We start from the raw sequence: 18508 nt of genomic DNA, 5'->3' as shown, positions 1-18508 counted from the left end.
CGCCAGGAGGCCTCGGGTTATTTACGAGCATCACTCGCCCTCACGCCATTCACCTTCTGCCAGTAGTTACCGGCTCTTACTTAATCCACCTGAAATAGTTCTGAAAAATTAGTGATGAATGAAATCAAGACCTAAAATCCTCTAATCGAGGAAATATCAGGCTCCGCCCGCAGCCGCGCGGCCCCAGCGCCGCCGGGCCCGGCCCCGCTCCCGCCCCTCCCGGCGGGACACGGCCCCGCAGGCCCTCCGCGCCCCGCCAACCTTCAGGTGCAGCTTCTGGAGAAGGCGGGAGAGCAGCCGCGGGAATCGGCCGGAGTCCACGGCGTTGAGCAGCGACACGGCCCTGCGGATGCTGCGCGGAAGGACAGGGGGCGGTCAGAGGGGCCCTGTCCCTGCCGCGTCCCAGCACCGCGGCGGGAGCCGCCCCGCCCTGCCCTACCCCGCCCTGTCCCGCCCGGCCCGGGACAGCGCAGCCCGGGGGAGCCGCAGCGCCGGTACCTGTCGCTCTCCGGCACCACGGGCGCCGCCATGACTGCGGCGCGGGCCCGCCCCCGACGGCGGCCCGGCGGGGCCAAGCGCCTCCGCCCCGCTCCTCTCGCAGAGAGGGCAGCGTGAACCCACGGAATCACAGAATCAGTTAGGTTGGAAAAGACCTCTGGGATCACAGAGTCCAACCTGTGACCGAGCACCACCTTGTCAACTAGATCATGGCACTAAGTGCCACGTCCAGCCACTCCACCACCTACCTGGGCAGCCCATTCCAAAGCCTAGTCATCCTTTCTGTGGAGAAATTCCTCCCGATGTCCAACTGAAACCTCCCCTGGCGCAGCTTGAGGCTCTGTCCTCTCGTCCTGTCCCTGGTTGCCCCTGGCCAGCTCCTGGCTGCACTTCCTGCACAGCTCTGCAGGAGCTTCAAAGCTGGAAAGGTCCACAGGGACGTTTTGTTCCCGTGTGGGAGCGCACAGACAGCCCCAAAACACCTGTCATCACGATTCTTTTCTTGTCATAGCAAGCTGCCACCCTGTCGGTAACAGAGTCCGTGGAACCTACAGCAGCTGTCTTCCCCAAATCACCTGTGCCCAGGTACGACGCCCAGAGTGCCACCCTGTCAAACGCCATTTAACTGCCCTTGTAAGGCACAGAGCACACCATGCTTTTTTTCAGGCCAAGTACAAGGTTGTCAAGCCACATGAAGAGAACCATTAAGTTTAAAGCCCCAGGGGGAAGCAGCACTGGACTGTGTGTTTGTACTTCAAGGGTATTACCTCGAGTGGATGCAATGCCTGTGAGACCTGTAGTTTCCATCAGATTTGGCTGAAATTGAAAAATGTGTTCAAAGACAATGGGATGAGCACACAGAGGAACAGGCAGCATGGCTGTATAAACCTTGTTTTCCTAGGAAACTAACAAAAAGTTTTAATAATCTTGAAAGGCTTTTGAATGTGGCTGTGAAGGTTTATAAGGTGTGTCATGAAGGGTTAGTTGTACAGTAATAAATTATGGTAGGCTCAAGAGGCAGGTGGAAAAGGTTGGAATTTTTTGAGGGTACTGTGAAGAAATGTTTTATAAACATATATGCTGAAATCTTGCCTGTGTTGAACTGAAGGGAATTTGTCACTGGGATTAATTTCAATATCACCAGGACATCTGAAAAGATAATGTCTGTTTAAGTACACTCGGCCTAAAGAAGCAATTTGGGGGGGGGGGGGGGGGGGCGGAGAGGGGGAAGTGACAAGCCTGGCTGTACTCCAACAGGAATTTTAAACTAGAGAATTCCTAGCTGAGACTTTAACAATATTTGTGCTATACCTCTTACCAGAAGTGGGGCTCACAATCGTTATGAATGGCAGTTACATTTTTCAAGCTATTGTTCTAGGACTAAACACAATTACATTCAACTATAACATCTGGTTTTCTGTACTCTTATAAAACATGAAAAAAAAACAATATTCTTGCAAGAAATTTACTTGGCTGGAAAAGAGAAATGAGTGTTTTGCTCCACACTGAAAAAAAAATAATGTAACTTCTTGTTCTAGGAAATCTCTCCCGAGAATAGAATTTTTTACAGTTTGTTCAGGCAAAATGGCCAAGGACAGCTGGAAGTCTAGACATATGCATACTTATTTTGTAAAGTTCCAGCTGATACAGGTATTGGATGCGCCACTCAGGTTTGCTGCCAATTCTCTGGTTTTATAACCTGGACCTATTTTAAAGTGTTTTCTTTCACATTTTGCTGCATCAAAACAACAAACATTAAGAACATATCTGGGCAGGATCCCGAGCAACCTGCTCCAGCTGGGCCTGCTTCACAAAGGAGGTTTGACTTAAGAACTCTGGAGGCTTTTTCCACCCTGTATGATTCTGTATTCAGAGACTCACTGCATAAAGACAGGAAAGAGAGCACCTAATCAGAAATAATAAATAATTAAGCTAACCTGACAAGGTGCTGTCAAGTGCAAAATTAAATAATTTTTTTTCCTAGCACCTTTTCTAGCACCTGAAAAAAGAATTATAAAAAGTTGATACTTCTCATGAATCCATTCACCTATTATTGATTTGTACTTGCATCCATGACCCGCTTTTCCAACGTGAAAAACAGGTTTCTTTCAGTGAGCTTATGATACTACACAATGTATTTTATCAGTTGTTTTAACTATCCATCTAGGTAAGACATATTTTGACTCAAAATGTTCCACTTGACATGCGAATGGATGTTGTATGGGCTTTTGGATTAGTCTGCTCAGCACCCACGACAAAATGTTAGGCAGCAGGGAGTGACACTTCAGAGCATTTAGCTGCTGATAAATGTTAGTAATCTTGCTCCCTGACAATAGTCTTGAAAAGCTCAGTTTCCCCTGCTTTGCATTTCTAGAAATTGAAGTATATATTTTTTTTTCACTGTTTTGTCTGTGCTCAAGCCTTTTTCTGCCATTTTTATCCCTGTAATTTTTCCTTACTTTTGAAGCTGCACACAAAAGAACATGTTGAACTTCTTCAAGATCTGATTTGGACAATATTCCTGGCAATGTGTAATGACTAAATAGTTGTCCTATAACTCAGTGAAAATAAACCAGTAATGTTTGACCTAAATTTTCACTTTTGGCCTGCAAGTGGCTTAAGCAATTGAAGTTAGCAAGCTATAAATTTGTGTGGCAGGAATTGATTTGAAATATTATTGAAAAAAGTTGTTTGTCTTTTTGGTTTTCTTTTCTTGTAATGTAAGTTCTAAGTGTTTCAGTTAAATTACATCAATCAGAAATAAATACTCCTCTGTTGCTGTTTGTGACTTTTACCATTATGAAACAATCTGCCATTATTTCTGTTTGCAGAATGTAATCTCATTACAATCACTGGGACTACTTGGATTCTGCTTGGAAAGAGACAAGGGAACTCTTAGTTTATTGGTTCTACCTGCTGGTTCATTGTTTGCTATTTTTGTGGTTATATATGAACATTCACCAGTCATGTGAAGGTCATCAGTTTAATTGGGTGATGCGGTTCTTCAGAATAGAAATCGGGGCTGGATAGCCTATGCTAATAAAAGGCATCTGTCAGCATAGAGAAGATTCATGTGTGGACAACAGGCCTTAATTTATGCCATTATGACACAAACAGATACGATCCTGTAAGGAACCAGCATTCATACCTTTGCACCTGCGTAGAGTTAGAAGGACAGTGCTTTGCAGAGCCAGGCTGATGGAGAAGAGATGCATTGCCCTCTGCAAATTATAAGACACAAAATCTTTATATGGCTAATGAAATGCAAGTATAACGTTCTCACTGACATTCAAAGTTTCAGCTGGCTCAGACTTGATATCTCAGTTTTCCCAATAGAGTGGGATGAAACAAAATAGCCCACTGAAACATGCATAATTTGTTTTAAAATGTTTGGAGATCATGAGTAATGTGTCAAAGGAAGAGCTACAGTCAATATTGCAATCACTGGCTAAGAAACTCACAGAATCATAGAATTGTTAGGGACCTCTGGAGATCATCCAGTCCAGCTGGCCTGCCAAGGCAGGGCCACCTAGAGTAGGTGACAGAGGAACTCATCCAGGTGGGGTTTGAATGTCTCCAGAGAAGGAGATGCCACAACTTCCCTGGAAGCCTGTTCCGGTGTTCTGCTTCCCTCAATGTAAATAAATTTTTCCTCATGTTGAGATGAAATTTCTTGTGTTTTAGTTTGTGTCCATTGCTCCTCCTCCTGTTTCTGTGCACCACTGAAAAGAGTCTGGCACCATCTTCTTGGCACCCATCCTTGAGATAATTATATGCATTAATGAGATCCCCTCTCAGTCTTCTCTAGACTAAACAGGTCCAGCTTTCACAGTCTCTCCTCATAAGAGAGATGTTCCAGATCGCTCATCATCTCTGTGACCTCTGCTGGACCCTCTCCAGTACCTCCCTATCTTTCTTGTACTAAGAAGCACAGAACTGGACACAGCACTCCAGATGAGTTCTCACTAAGGCCGACTAGAGGGGAGAGGATCACCTCCCTCAGCCTGCTGCTCCACTCTTCCCAATGTACCCCAGTATACCATTTGCCCCTTGACCACAAGGGCACACTGCTGGCTCATGGTCAACTTGTCACCCATCAAGACTCCTGGGTCCCTCTCTGCAGAAGCTGAGCTGCAGAGCTGTCCTTTAATAGACTTGCCCCCACAACCTGTAATATTTGGGGTTATTCCTCCCCAGGTTCAGGACACTACATTTGCCCTTGTTGAACCGCATTAGGTTTCTCTACGCCCAATTCTCCAGCCTACCAAGGTCCTACTGAGGCAACACAGCTTTCAGGTGTACCAGCTGCTCCTCCCAGTTTTGTATCATCAGCAGCCTTATTTAGGGTACATTCTATTACTTCATCCAGGCTTTTGACGAAAAAGCTGAGTAAGACCAGACCCAGTAGTGATCCCTGGGAAACACCACTGACTACAGGCCTCCAACTGGATTCTATTCCACTGTCATGACCTTCTGAGCTCTGCCATTCAGCCAGTTCTTGATCCACCTCCTCTGTCCATTCAAGCCACATTTCCTGAGGTTACCTACGAGGATGTTATGGGAGACACTGTCAAAAGCCTTGCTGAAGCTGAGGTAGGCTGCTCTCCCTGCATCAACCCATCCTGCCACGCCAACTCAACAGAACTGCAGCAACTGTAATGCATTTGGTGTAAATGTGCGTCTAAGGATATTTGAATATTTATTCAGAAAGTATTAATCTATATTTCTTTAGTCCATCTTTTTTTCCCCTGAAGTGAATCAAATCTGTATTCTACCCTGGTATGGACAGATATAGAGAAAGTTCAATTGTGCTCTAATAGGCAATGTTTAAAAGGATCACAAAAATTGGCTGGAAAAGAGTTCAAAGTGTATTTTTTTTTAACACTTTAATAATGCAGGGGGATTGAATGGCACCTTGCCATATGCAGAAGTCCATTTTAAGCGAGGAGAAACTGTTTAGTGGTTTTGGGCTGTGACTGTATCTCAGGAACCACAGATCTGACTTCTCCCATGACTGATCATTCTTTTTTTTTTTTAAAGCACTGAAGGTAAATTAAATACCATGTGGTTTACTGGAGTTACCTAACATTAAGTCCCATTTGGACAGGAATCCCATAACACTTTTCATATCAAATTTGGGAACTTTGGGAAAAAAGATTTCCATTTTCTGCCTGTTGTTTTACAGTTCTACTGTATTCCTAGTCTGTGTTTCAGAAGTACTATGTTATACAATTTTTAACTGTGGAACATTTAATGAAGGATTTGTAAACACTGAGCGAGAGAAAATCAGCATCATTTTTCCCATTTATTCACACAGAAACAGAGGTAGATAAGGGAGTGGGGGCCTTGCTACAGCTGGCTAGCTAGTCAGCTTTGTGCCCCAATACACCTTTGGTCTACCTTATTCAAAACTCCCAATGCTTAACTTATCTGATAAAGCCTTGGATGTTTGTAGTCTTTAGCAAACCTTCACATCTTAAAAGTTGTACTATTTAATGGCCCTTGCCTTTGCCTCTTCTGAGTCACATGCTAATACTTTTATTAGTATTTCCTTTAAATTGTCCATTGTTTTAGAAGCAGCTGTAAGTATCCAGTGCAATATCAAAAGACAGGTATTGTGTTTTTTTCCTCAAAGCTGTGTCAGCTTCAGGTATAGAAAAGTACAGACATTCTGGCTCAAAGCCTGACTCAGGGCAATGGAGGCAAACAACAAAATGCTGTGCATAGCTCTTATTTGATTTTCTGAGTTTTCAATTTGTAAATAGCAGGAGATGCACAGTGCAGCCTTTGGAATCAACAGGATTCTAAAAAGACAATGCCCAAGCACATAGGAGCCTAGTAGGGGAAGAACCATCTTTATCTACATAAAAAAAACCCAAACCCAAACATGTGGGAGCACACTATTCATTTCCATGAAATTGATTGCTTTGTAGTAATAACATCTAATAAAGCAGAGGGTGAATATCTCCTTCCAGATAAACAATGATTGTAAGTAAGGCAAATACAGTGGAAGACACAATGAATTCACATTAAACAAGCTTAATCAATTTTTAGGGAAGAGACTTAGTGACAGTATCTTAGCTAGGGAGTAGTTTAATATGTATCTGTACCGTCATCGTTCCTTAAGCCACAAAGAGATCACTGGTAGCCTGAGCAAAGCAGCCACTTGAACATGGAAAAGACAGGCAAAGTAAATTCACAGCATCACAAACTGTTTAGCTTGCATAGTCTAGGGAGGGGTAGAATGGGGGGAGAGAAAAGGACTAACAGACCTTATAGAACAGTTAATTGATCTGATTCCCCCTATTTTAAACAGTTTTCTAAAGCAAACTTATTCCCTAGGGAAAATCATATTCTGTTTAGACTGATTTATAAGGTGTAAGATAATCTGTTGTCATCTGGAGCATAACTAGTTTCACAAGAGACTAAGAAATGTTCTCTGTCTTTTCTCGTAAGAGGTTTTATTTAAAACCACAATGTTGTGCACTGTGGCATTATGTAATTACCTAAAAAACTATCAGATATGGACACTGTGTTGTTATTTGTATCTACCACTGACTTTCACAATCCACATACAAATATGTATAACATGTTTTTTTCTTCCCCATTTACATCTGCCTTAGTAGGGATTATACTTGTGCACTGTCAATTGATCATTTGGAACTGAGGAAAAAGTTAGCAGGACCATTGCAACAACTCAGTCATTCTCAAACCACAGAAGAACTGCCTCTGTAACATCCTTTTAATTCTTTATGCTTATCTTGGCTCTCACCTTTGTTTTTTTCAGGTTTTGTTCTCCATTTTGAAGGTTGCACTAAGTGTGTTTGTGATGGAGTTCTCTTATACTTTGCATTAGGCTATGACTGAGTCACAATCCCTATTAAAAACCACAAAGTAACACAAATTAATTCAGTGATGAGATTTACACCAATCTGGGTTTAACCACATTACTCAAAAAATGTAATATCTAGCCTTACCACAGGAATCCACATGAGAAACTACTTAGGTTTTTGCCTTTAAGTGGAAAGAAAGAGAAACTAATTCAAACCTGTCCATTTCAGATCTTGAGGTTATGTCAAAGGAATGCTGCCATCTTCCTGTTGATTTAAATCCACTTCATCTTCTTGAAGAGCTGTTGGTTCCATCAAGTCAAGAATGAGTCTATGGCACATCTGGAACAAGAAACCAATCCCTAACTCCCCACTCATTGGCAGGATTTCCACCTACCTTAAGTATTTTAGCTCAGAGATGATATGGGCTATCTGAACTCCTGGCAGAAATCAAAGGATACTTTGGGACCAGTGAGGTGTATGAGAGAATACCACTAGATCCAATTACCAAATGTTTTAACTACTTTATTTAACTACTTTAACTACTCTATTTAATAGAAAATATTATTCCTATTAATTTCTTTTTTTTCTTTTTTTTTTCCTTTTTTTTTTTTTTTGTACAGGAAGTTTTCATAGAATCATAAAATTGTTTAGGTTGGAAAAGATCTCTTAGATCATCAAGTCCAACTGTTAAGTTAGCACCACTGTATTCACCACTAAAGTATGTCCCCAAGTGCCATATCCATATGCCTTTTGAATACTTCCAGGGATGGTGATTCCATCACTTCCCTGGGCAGCCTATTTCAATGCCTGACTACCCTTTCAGTGAAGAAACTTCTCCTACTATCTAATCTAAACCTCCCCTGCTGCAACCTGAGACCATTTCCTCTTGTCCTCTCACTTGTTACCTGGAAGAATAGGTTGACCCCCACCTGGCTACAACCTCCTTTCAGGTAGTTGTAGAGAGTGATGAGATCTCCCCTGAGACTTCTTTTCTCCAGTCTAAACAACCCCAGCTCCCTCAGCTGCTCATCATCAGACTTGTGCTTCAGATCCTTCACCAGACCTGTTGCCCTTCTCTGGACAAGCTCCAGCATCTCAGTGTCTTATTTAGTGAGGGCCCCAAAACTGGACACAGGATTCAAGGAGTGGTTTCACCACTGCTGAGTACAAGCGGATGGTCGTTTTCCTGGTCCTGTTGGACACACTATTGCTGGTACAAACCAGGATGCCCTCAGCCTTCTTGGTCACCTGGGAACACTGCTGGCTCGTGTTCAGCTGGCTGTCAACAAGCATCCCCAGGTTCTTTCCTACCAGGCAGCTTTCCAGGCACTCTTCCCCAACCTTCCTGCGGTTGTTGTTGCCTTGGAGCAGGAGGTTTTTGTCCACAGAGAATGGCCTCTTGTAAGGGAGAAAAGTGTTGCCACATTCGGAGTTGGGAGGGTCTCCTGAAGAACAGGAAGGACTAGGCCCAAGGAATGATTCCCCTGCTAGCAGCATGCGCCTGGAAATCACTTGCAACCATCTGCAGCCTTCTCCCCTTTAAGATCCAAAGGGACTTTCACTCCTCAAAAAGGGTGTGAGCACCCATCATGAATGAAAAGACCTACCTCATAAGACTACTGGGTGTAAGTCATGCTATTTGAAATCTGTAATGTCTTGCATGGAGAGGAAACTCCTGGAACTGAAGAGACTTTTCTGTCCAGAAGGAAAAATATACAATCTGTTTAGCTGTATAATAACTGACTGGTAAAGGCTTAATGTGCCAAATGCTGTAAAAAAAACCAAGTGCTGACTGAACATGTTGGTTTCAGTCTTTCAGCCTGGGCAGCAGGAAAGAAATACAGTTGTTTCCAATCTCCTCTGCTTTAGATACAGAGGAACATGGAAAGTACTGACCAAGTTTCAAAGAGCAGTGATACCTCAAATGACTCCTGCCTCATCTATACAAGGCATGAGTGCATCAAAAGGAAAAGACACTCAGACTGGTTTTCACAAAAGAAAGAGCTGTGTCACACATCTGAGTAAATGAACAAGTAGAGAAATCAGCAGAAAACCCCTCATTACAAGTAATGTGGTTCATCTTCCCAGGTTAAGAAAATTATCTTTCCACAGCAGTCCTGATACCTTTAATTTTAGAAAATCAAGATTTAGAAAGGACTGACTAGGGGCCTCAGCAGAGCTCACAAACATGAGGAAGAATGGAACATACACTTTTACTCGATGGGGAAGGTTAAAGTTTGCTAGGTAGGCAGCAATAAAGAAGCACAAGAACCCCTGCCAGATACTTGAGTAGAGACAATTCATAAAACCAAGATTTACTTTAATAAAACATGACAGAAAAAGAACATTGCTCAGGCATAAAAACTAACAGAATATAATCAGTCAGGGACAAAAAATGGCAGCACACTTATCACATTCCCAGATTCAGTCTCAATTGTATGATAAACCCATTTTCTATTACAGCGACATTCTGGTCCACATTTGTTTGAATTACATTTGGGGCAAGGATAGAAGCAACCCAGGCAGTCCATTTCCAAGCAATCACACAAATCAATGTCATTACAAAGCAGCTTGCCATGTTTGTCATACTTCTTTGTAAATCTGTGAGAAAGAACAAAAAGTGATTCTTAGAGAAAGTTTCAACACATTCAGAGACTAAACCAAAAAAAAGTGGACAATATCTGAACAGGAACAAGTATTTACTCTTTAACAAACTCACAGCATAATGAAATACCAGCACTATATCCCAATTGCAACCACCATTAGTATTAAAAGAAGAATGCCAAAAAAGTATATAAAAATTCTCTTAAATCACACAGAAAAATCTGGTATTCACAACACAGCTTTCATGTGTAATAAGAAATCTCTCTGCAAAAAAATAATGCTTTGATTAATTTCATTTAGATTCAGTAAACAGCATACTAGCCCTTTTGTAAAGTAAAGTATGTAATAAATTAGCAATCTTACTTGGACTCATAAAAAATATTTTTCTTCATCTGTGACACGCATGCTTTCTTTTTCTGCTGCCTAGTTTCAGGATTGAAGTCAGCTAGCTGAGGTCCTGGATTTTGAAAGGCTAAGCATTTTAATTGTTTCTCAAGTTTTTGCTATAAAAAAAACCCAGAAAGTTTGTAATCAGTACAACTGAAAAATATATTTATTAGCTACCAAGTGTCCTCACTGGCTTTTGAATAATATTAAAATTAATATTCTTGATAACATACACAGGTTGGAAAAGGAAGCAACTAAGATCATATTGTTTAAAATGTTTGCTTGTCTAACTGTTAATTGAGTATTCCTTTTACCAACTGTACATCCTGACAGGAGATGGAACAACCATGACTCTGAATACATGGCTGTGGTACAGTGGTATAGAGTTTGCAAGTTGTCTTGTGAGAGGCAGATTTATGTTTTGTTCTTCAACTTCATCTATAATGTAAAAACAAGTACTATGATTATAACCATCTCAAATGGATTCATTCTTATCTTCACTATTCCATCAGATGCCTAGAAATCATCTCTGTTCAAACAATGTGGGGGCAAGGAAAATGTCTAATACAGTAAGGAAGCATTTGCACAGGTGAGAAGTATAGGAAAAAAACAAATTAAAAAAAAAAAAACCAAACAAACAAAAAAACCCCACAGCGTAATTTTCTGAGAAATAGGAGGAAGCATTTTCCTTCCAATTGTATGAACTTTATGTTTGAAATTAGCTAAAACTGCTGAATACTTTTGGAAGTTAAAACATTATATCTATGTATTACTATTCCACTTAGCCCAGGTATGTTAACAGTTGTGTCTAAGGAAACAATTTCCCCTTGGACAATGACTGTAGACTTTGACCATATGCTTGCCTGTGGCACTAAACCTGCATTATATGGGAAAACTGTTGTTTAAACATATCTTAAAATGGCTTTTGGTGGTCTCTTTGCAAACACGTGTTTCTTCTTCCCAAGACCCCCCACGGTAGTGTTATCTCAGGAATGTCCTGGGAAGATGTCCTAAGGTGTTTCATTGGACCTTGTTAACCCCTTCCTGTGATTGGGTGTTCCTGTAAGCCCCTTGAGACTTCTAATTGGTTACTTTGTGAATCCTCCTAAACCCTATAAATGTAACATCCCCAGCAATAAACTCTCTCTTGCCTCCTCTCCACGCCCGGTGTGCTGTCTCTGTGCCTGCCATGGGGACACGTGCGTGGAGGGAGGGGGGGGCACCTCTCCCCTCCAGGCTCAGGGCCTGAGAAACCCCTAGTGCTGGAGTTCCCTTTCCCCATCCCTCAAGACGTCGGAATGGTTCTTCAGATGGAGATGGAACTAGAACTGGGCTCCCCCACGCCGTGGGTGGGGAAAGGGATCCAGACTTGCCATTATGTAAAGGCACAAAAATACATACAAATTTATCTTTTCTCCTCTTAGGTAAATGCAGTTGCCTTGCCACCTCTCAGCTGCCCTGGAAGGTATCATTCCTTTCAGAGTCCACAGTGATTTTCCACAAAAAACTGAGCACTTTCATTGCTTCTCATGTGGAAAGCAGTGGCAGTTCAGTCCAATCTGCTGACACAGTGATTTAGAATATCTGTGCACTTGAGTGCACTTGTTTTTGAGGTGGTTGATGCTGTGCACCTTCAGTTGCACCCCCTGGAAAACCTACAGAGCAATCTCACGTACCTACATTGTTCAGACAGTTATGCTTTGGAGTCCAGGGTAGATATTCAGCATCATCATTCTCCATGACCATAAATTACACAATTCTAAGTTGGAAACAAATAATAAGCTATGGAGATTGTCCTCCCTCTAAGATTACTCTCCTATTTCCCTATTTACAGTTTCATTTGAGTTTAGAAGTGCTCTTAGCCCTCTGAATCACTGCACTGCAAACTTGATTTATTTCACTGTTGTTATTACTGATATTTCCCTCTTGACTCCAGCTTTTTATTTTTGTAACGATTGAAGAAAGTGAAGGCAATGGTAATTATCTTGATAATAAAATAGTACTGGAGAAGTCATACCAGTTTTTTGTGTCCTATTGAGCAGGCCTCAGCAGAAGAGACATTTTCTTCTGCAGGTGTTTCCTGGGAAGAATAGCTTTCTTTGCAGTTTTCTTCCACAAGATCACTCATTTGAGCACCCTTGTGAAATACATACATATGTGTTAGACATATACAATAGTATACACAGACTTGTAATTTAAGGTTCTAAGACAAGCAGGTGATATCCGTACTAGGCTTTTATGGATTAATGACCAAGATAAAATTCAGAACAAAATGTGGCTCAGTAACAGCCTAGATTTTAAAACCGTGTTACGATAATATAACGAGCATATACAAAAGCTGTATCACCCAAGCCACTCCGTAATTCCTTAAGTAAATGTCCTTGCGTTTAAATGACCCAGAAATCGAAGGGATGTTGCCCTGTGTTTCTGCCGGGGGGTGCGGAGCTGTGTCCGCACGGAGCACACGCCGGGAATGCCGCGGGGCCCGCAGTGCCCGCGTTCACCAGCAGGTGACACTGCGGGGCCGCGTCCACAGCAGCCAGGCTTCCAGGTGGATTCAGTTTTCCTCCTGAAGATTTCAACCAGCGGACTAGAAGTAAGCTTTTAAATCTTGGCTTTTAAATCTCATTTAGATGTTTCGCGAAACATCTAATTTTTAAAAAAGAAACAAAATGTGTAACTTGTAGGTTTAATAGAAAAAAGTGCATCGCTCTGCTTTCAAAGTACCCAGGGAGGACCACGGGTTCTGTGAGTCTATCCTGCAAATGTCATCCATCACCTCTCTGCTGTCAACACAGAAATGGTGGTGGTAGCTGTTCAGGATGGATGGTAGCTACTTCTTTTTACCCACCTTGTGAACATAGTTAAAACTTTTTATGCAATATATGCAGTTCCGGTGCCCCAGATTTTAACCACAAACACAACCAGAAATATTTAAGATTTTTGGAGTTCGTCCAACTCTTCCCCAGTTGCTGCCCAGTTTCTCCCATTACCTCTGAAAGGTAGCACAGTGGTCTCTGTCAGTTTACTCTGCACTTCAGAACTGCTGTCCAAACCCTGTCCCAAAGATCTTCATTTCACCACTGTCAAAGGGCCAGAACCTCTCTAACAGAAACAGGAGTCCAAGCTCTAAGTTTCTTCTGTTGCAGCCACTTCCTGCAAGGAAGTGGGAATAGGAATGAGAAGGGAGAGACCTTGCAGTAACAGGAGGGAATTTTTTTTTAAGAAGTGAAAAGAACAGCCCTCAGCCTGTTTCGGAGAGGGTTTCCCTTTTTCCTCTTCAGTGGCCTGAAGAAAGACAGATGTGGCACCATTCACAATATAACATCACTTTTAGTCCTGGGACTTGGGTATCATTTCAGGATTAGAAAAGGAAATCTATTATCAGGTAGTTAATATTTGCTGTATGGAGGAGCTGCATTCCTACTGGAAATTTGCTAGTGGTCCATAAATGAAACAAGAATGAAGGGCACCACTCCAGAGAAGGTGAGTATTGCTCTTCATTTGCACCCAAGTTGAAGTCCTGGTAAGGGTTTGCTTCCTACATCTCCTCTTATGTCCAACCATACGTTGTTAAAGCACTTTATGAGTACGCATGATCATCATCCATGCCTGTTATATTACAGTATGCATGGTTCAGGAGCAGAACAGCCATCAGCAGCTACCAGTGTAAGCAGGCAGAATTCTTGCATGTCCTCTGCTGTGTAAAAATTCTACACCCTTGGCAACCAGGTTCTAGCAGTTATCTGGAACCAAACACCCAAAATCAGAGGCCTCATTTTAAATACTGACAAAAAAGAACAAGTGTCTTGTTCCAAATATGTGTTCCCAATACCCTTGCACCTCAGCAAAAATATCCTACACGAAGAACGTAGCACATTTCTGTCTCCATATACACTGTAAATATATAGTATTGAATTTTAATCACAGGAACGATACCAAAAAAATGAAGTAGAATATGACTAGGAAAGTGCGCAAATTTCAGAAATTCAGAAATTCACAGACTAATTACCTTCCGTAGTGTGTTCTGAAGGGGGATAGGGAAATGAGGGAGACTCAGACATCCACTATCACGTTTGCAGAACCTGATTATCCAAAGGAAAATATTCTTGGCCCTGAAACAGAGGGGTTTTATCTACTGCTTTTGGTTTGACTGTACTGATAATCCAGGGGCAATGCATTTGACACTCATCTCTTCCATAATAATTTCAACTCTGAGGACAAGCATCAAGTGCACTGTTTCTCCACCAAAACCTGTGTTCTCCCACGCTTTTTGCGTACAGTAAGTACTTCTTGGAGGTGATCATCCACAGCTCAATATCCCACTGTGGCTACAGCATATGGCTAAGAACCGGCAATTTCAGCAGAGCCTTGAAACAGCTGACAAGGCTAAAAGTAGATTAAGGAAGGAAGAAAATCAGAATCTGTGCTGTATTAAAAGAGTCTTACCCATGACACAGATGTTTCTGCTCAGAGAACAGATTCAGAAGATGTTGGGATTTGGAAGGAACTGCATTTGTTTGTGATTCTCATATAAGAAATATTTTCCTGTATCTGCTCTTTCAAGGATTTAATATTCTATTTATGATCCTTGCAGATTACACAGCTAAATATTTCAGCTGATGAGTGGATCCCTTCCAACACAGAATATTCTGGGAAATATAAAATGTGGTGACTTGCATACTAGACACTTCAAGCTGCCTGATATCAGCAGCCTTAAGCTAGTGTCTCTGCAGGGCTTGCCAGAGTGAATGCACATTGTTTTCAAGTTATATTTGTTTGTGCCATTGGAGCGGTTCCATCTGAGATATGAAAGCACGTTCATCACCTTCACCAGTGCAAGATAAGATGCAGTCCCTGTGGTTTTAATCTCCCTATTCCCACATGGATTTAACTGGCCTATTGCAGCAGTCCCATCTTCCTCACAGCCTAGTTCTGCAGAGATGTCTGTGGGCTCAGGAAGCAGCACTCAGGTTTGTGGCACATTCAAGTACACATCTTGGAATTTCTATAGGCCATCTTGTGCCACTCAAATTAGGAATGGGAATAAATTAATCTTTCTTAGGATCAACTAAGCTGTAAAGACGTGGAAAGACCATTTACCATCTAGTCTGTGCCTTCTCTCAAGCCCCAAATGTGCATGTATGTTTAGAAGACAGCCTTGAAGTGAGCTAGGAAACACAGATTAGATGAAGAAATGGGTCTCATCCCTTATAACTCAGCTAGTTTCCCTAAAAACTGACAAACATGGTGACAGAGCAATGGCCTATTGTGTGACAGGATCCAGAGGAGCAAATACATCCCTCCCCCAGTAAAATAAGACAAATCCTCCTGAGTTCTCCCTCTCAAACCCAGAGACTTTCTGCTGTATCTGTGAAGGATCCTGTAGCTGAAGTGTAAGAGTTAATTATAACATCATTTGCATCTTCTGATTGTCATGCAAGAGGCAGAAGAGACCTGCCAGACTTACCTTCTGAAAATATGCAGTTCTGAAGGGTGTATATTCAGTTCAGAGCAGCCAACATGAGAGATAGGAGGTTCTCCATAATTTTAAATTGTACTTACCAAGGAGAGGGGATGGCACAGTGTAGATTTACTGCTGCACAATCAGTCCCAGAGTGACTGAAACAGAAGACAAATAATCAAACTAGAGCTCCCCAGAGAAGAAGGCTGAAGACAATACCAGGTAACTGTCTTATAGGACCTCACACTTTCTGTCTCATTAATTATGGCATGTAAATAGTACTTAGCACAAAGAATGGAAATAGAGAAATTCTGTAAACTGGAATGAGTCCTCATTTCTCATTTGCATCTGTGAAAAATAGAGCAAATGTATTTCTTAGCGCCTTTTTTCCCCCTTAGAGCTAAGTAAAAAAAAAACTGTAATAAACCACTGCATTTTTTTCATTTTAAGGTTTTTTTTTAAAAAAAGAGATATTTTTAGAACATGGATGAAGTAAAGAAATGTTTTACCATTCTTGACAAAATGTTCTGGATTCTATTCACTGTTTCCAAAAGTCAATATATAAACACACTCCCCGATAACTAAAGTGACATGCAACCTCATGGTTCAGCTTGCTGCCTTTCCAGTTTATTTGTTGCGTTAGTGCAGACAACTCAGTCTCCTCCTGATCCCTCTAGATGCCAATTTTCAGCATCCTACAATCACTAATGGCTCTCATTATGCTTCTCTAGAACACACCTTAATCCTAATAAGCACCTAAAATTGTCAAGTCATATAAACTCTCCTGTTGTGGCTTAGACAAATAGTCCAGCATGTCTTTTTGTCTTCATCAGCTGTATCCACCGATTCCCTGAGGTATTTCACAACTCAGTCCGAGAGCAAGAGATTTATTATTTACAATACTACTTTCTTTCCCTTCAAGAACTTTTAAAACCAAAAGCTGATGTAGCATTCTAGCAACAGAACTTAGTTAGGTGATATAAATGCTACTAAACACTCCTTCATTTTGTTCCACAGTTTGTTGGGGTTTTTTTGCTGTGAAAAAGAAACAGAAATCCCTCAAGAGAAAAAAAAATCACAATCTCCAAGGTACTCATACAAACAACAAGCAAAAACCAAAAACCCTACAACCGCTTTTACTATCATATATTCTTCCAAGGTTCTGATTTCTTCATATTCTACATGAGGGAGAAAAAGGAATTAACTCTATCGGTACATGCGTTACAATTAAACTATCTTATGCTTAATATTTTCTTCCATTTTACTAAGTACACGTGTATCTGACCTTTTCCTGAATTGTTTGTGCATGAGTCATATTTGTTTATCATGGCATACATGATAACACACAGCCTTCAATCAGCTCAAAGTAGCTTTTACTGGGTGGGTGTTAGGCTACATGTACAAGGATTAAAATCTTAGGTGACATTTAGAGAGCTTGATTCTGCTGGTGGGGTTCCTACAGGGACAAGTCTTCCCCACCATGAGCGCGTGGCTGTGAATTCACATGGGTAGATATAATACAAATATCCCAACTGGTGGGAAGGGAGATGGGAAAAGGGGGGAGCAGATGTGTCGAATTTCTGTTGAGCTTCCTGCAGCCAGACAAATGGGGCAGCTGAAGAGAAAAACACCACATTTTTCGGTGTAAAAAATTAACCTGTGATGTTATTGTCGCACTGGAAAACAGTTCCTTGGAGTTCTATGATTTCGTTGTTACAATGTTGACACAGCGTGAGGCCACAGCTGGTGATCCTCACAATTTGATAGCTAATTTGCCCCCTTCTCATCTCATCCTCATTTTTTCCAAACAATTGAGTTTATCAGGTATTTCTGCCTCTTGTCTCTTCCTTTGTTTTTCTTTCAAATCAGCAACAGCCCCTGCGGGCCGTGGGCAAGGGGCGGAACAGACGGGGAAAAAGCACACGAAGTGCGGGAGGTGATTTCAGTAGCCGAGATGGCGAGGAGAGGAGGGTGTGGAAGGCTTGTGTGAGGCACAAGGGGCAGAAAAAAAATCCCCCTTCTCCAGAGAACGCTGTTAATGCTCCCCCCCGTGCCTCGCCCGGCTCCGTGTCTCCCTCAGGCAAACGCAGCCGCTCCCACCGACCCGCGCCGTGTGGCTGAGCCCACAGCAGAGCTGCGGTTTTATCACCCCCATGGCCCGTGTCCACAGAGCTGCCTCGGCAGCGGGGGCACGTTCCTACCTCCCTCACCCCACAGCGCTGCTGCCACCGGGACCAGGGCGGTCCCCGGGCGGGATCCCCGCCCTTCCCTGCTCCGTCCCGGCCGCGGGGGGCCGCTGGCGCTCTCGGCTCGCACACGCTCCGCCCGCACTCGCCTGCCTCGCCGCTCCTTCCCGGCTTTCCCCGGTGTTCCTCGCACCTTGTGGAGCGGCCCCAGCGCTGCCTCTTGGCGCACTCTCCGCTCTGCGCGGCCTGAGCCGTCAGCCGAGCCGGCGGCGCCCCGCAGAAAACCCGCTGGGGAAACGGCAAAACCGCCGGGCGGGCAGGGGGGCGAGGGGGAAACCGCAAAGGGAGGAACAACGGTGCGAGCGCCGAGGTGAGTGACCGGGGCGGGGGCTCGCAGGGCCGAGCAGGTGGATGGTGTTCGTTGGAGGAACTGCGGCCTGTAGGAGGGACCCTGGAGCAGGAAAACAGCGTGAGGAGCGGGACGGAGTGCGAGCGAGGAGTGGTTATGGACTGACCCCAGCCCCCGTTCCTTCTTC

At 42.9% G+C, this 18508-nt stretch overlaps 2 protein-coding genes across 5 annotated transcripts in view; both read right to left on the bottom strand.

The window, feature by feature from the left end:
• Positions 1-790, bottom strand: part of COMMD10 (COMM domain containing 10) — a 101187-nt gene extending 100397 nt beyond the window's left edge. Inside the window, exons 1-2 of one of the 2 annotated variants that reach the window (XM_039384842.1) lie at positions 747-790; positions 262-352 (exon numbers count right to left, since the gene is read on the bottom strand). In XM_039384842.1, the coding sequence (XP_039240776.1) occupies positions 262-352; positions 747-775 (120 nt within the window). In that variant the 5' untranslated portion in view covers positions 776-790. Of the gene's footprint in view, positions 1-261; positions 353-498; positions 601-746 lie in introns of those variants that run through there. The other variant, XM_027752164.2, reaches the window with a different exon arrangement.
• An 8840-nt stretch (positions 791-9630) lies between these two features.
• ARL14EPL (ADP ribosylation factor like GTPase 14 effector protein like) lies at positions 9631-18260 on the bottom strand. 3 transcript variants are annotated; one of them, XM_027752158.2, is made up of 6 exons: positions 17988-18260; positions 15888-15944; positions 13316-13478; positions 12340-12459; positions 10299-10438; positions 9631-9932 (listed from the first exon to the last, which is right to left on the bottom strand). In XM_027752158.2, the coding sequence occupies exons 4-6, from the start codon at positions 12448-12450 to the stop codon at positions 9710-9712; spliced, it is 474 nt and encodes a 157-aa protein (XP_027607959.1). In that variant the 5' UTR covers positions 12451-12459; positions 13316-13478; positions 15888-15944; positions 17988-18260; the 3' UTR covers positions 9631-9709. The 3 variants fall into 3 exon arrangements, with proteins under 3 accessions (XP_027607959.1, XP_039240777.1, XP_039240778.1); XM_039384843.1 differs by having other exon boundaries at positions 17997-18260; XM_039384844.1 differs by having other exon boundaries at positions 18166-18251.
• Between the last annotated feature and the right edge of the window lie 248 nt (positions 18261-18508).

This window comes from Pipra filicauda, unplaced genomic scaffold (assembly GCF_003945595.2).
Source record: "Pipra filicauda isolate LSUMZ 115617 unplaced genomic scaffold, ASM394559v2 scaffold37_size4185640_pilon, whole genome shotgun sequence".
NCBI classification, from domain to species: domain Eukaryota; kingdom Metazoa; phylum Chordata; class Aves; order Passeriformes; family Pipridae; genus Pipra; species Pipra filicauda.
The sequence above is the reverse complement of the archived record's forward strand: the minus strand, read 5'-3'. Positions and strand labels throughout refer to the sequence as shown.

What these genes read in the sequence shown, in the direction of transcription:
- ARL14EPL (XM_027752158.2), bottom strand. Translation starts at nt 12,450, where the DNA reads ATGAGTGATCTTGTGGAAGAAAACTGCAAAGAAAGCTATTCTTCCCAG. An exon ending in CAATAGGACACAAAAAACTG is followed by an intron (nt 10,439 to 12,339) that starts GTATGACTTCTC and finishes TTTTTTTTATAG; the next exon opens with CAAAAACTTGAGAAACAATT. An exon ending in AATATTTTTTATGAGTCCAA is followed by an intron (nt 9,933 to 10,298) that starts GTAAGATTGCTA and finishes TCTTTCTCACAG; the next exon opens with ATTTACAAAGAAGTATGACA.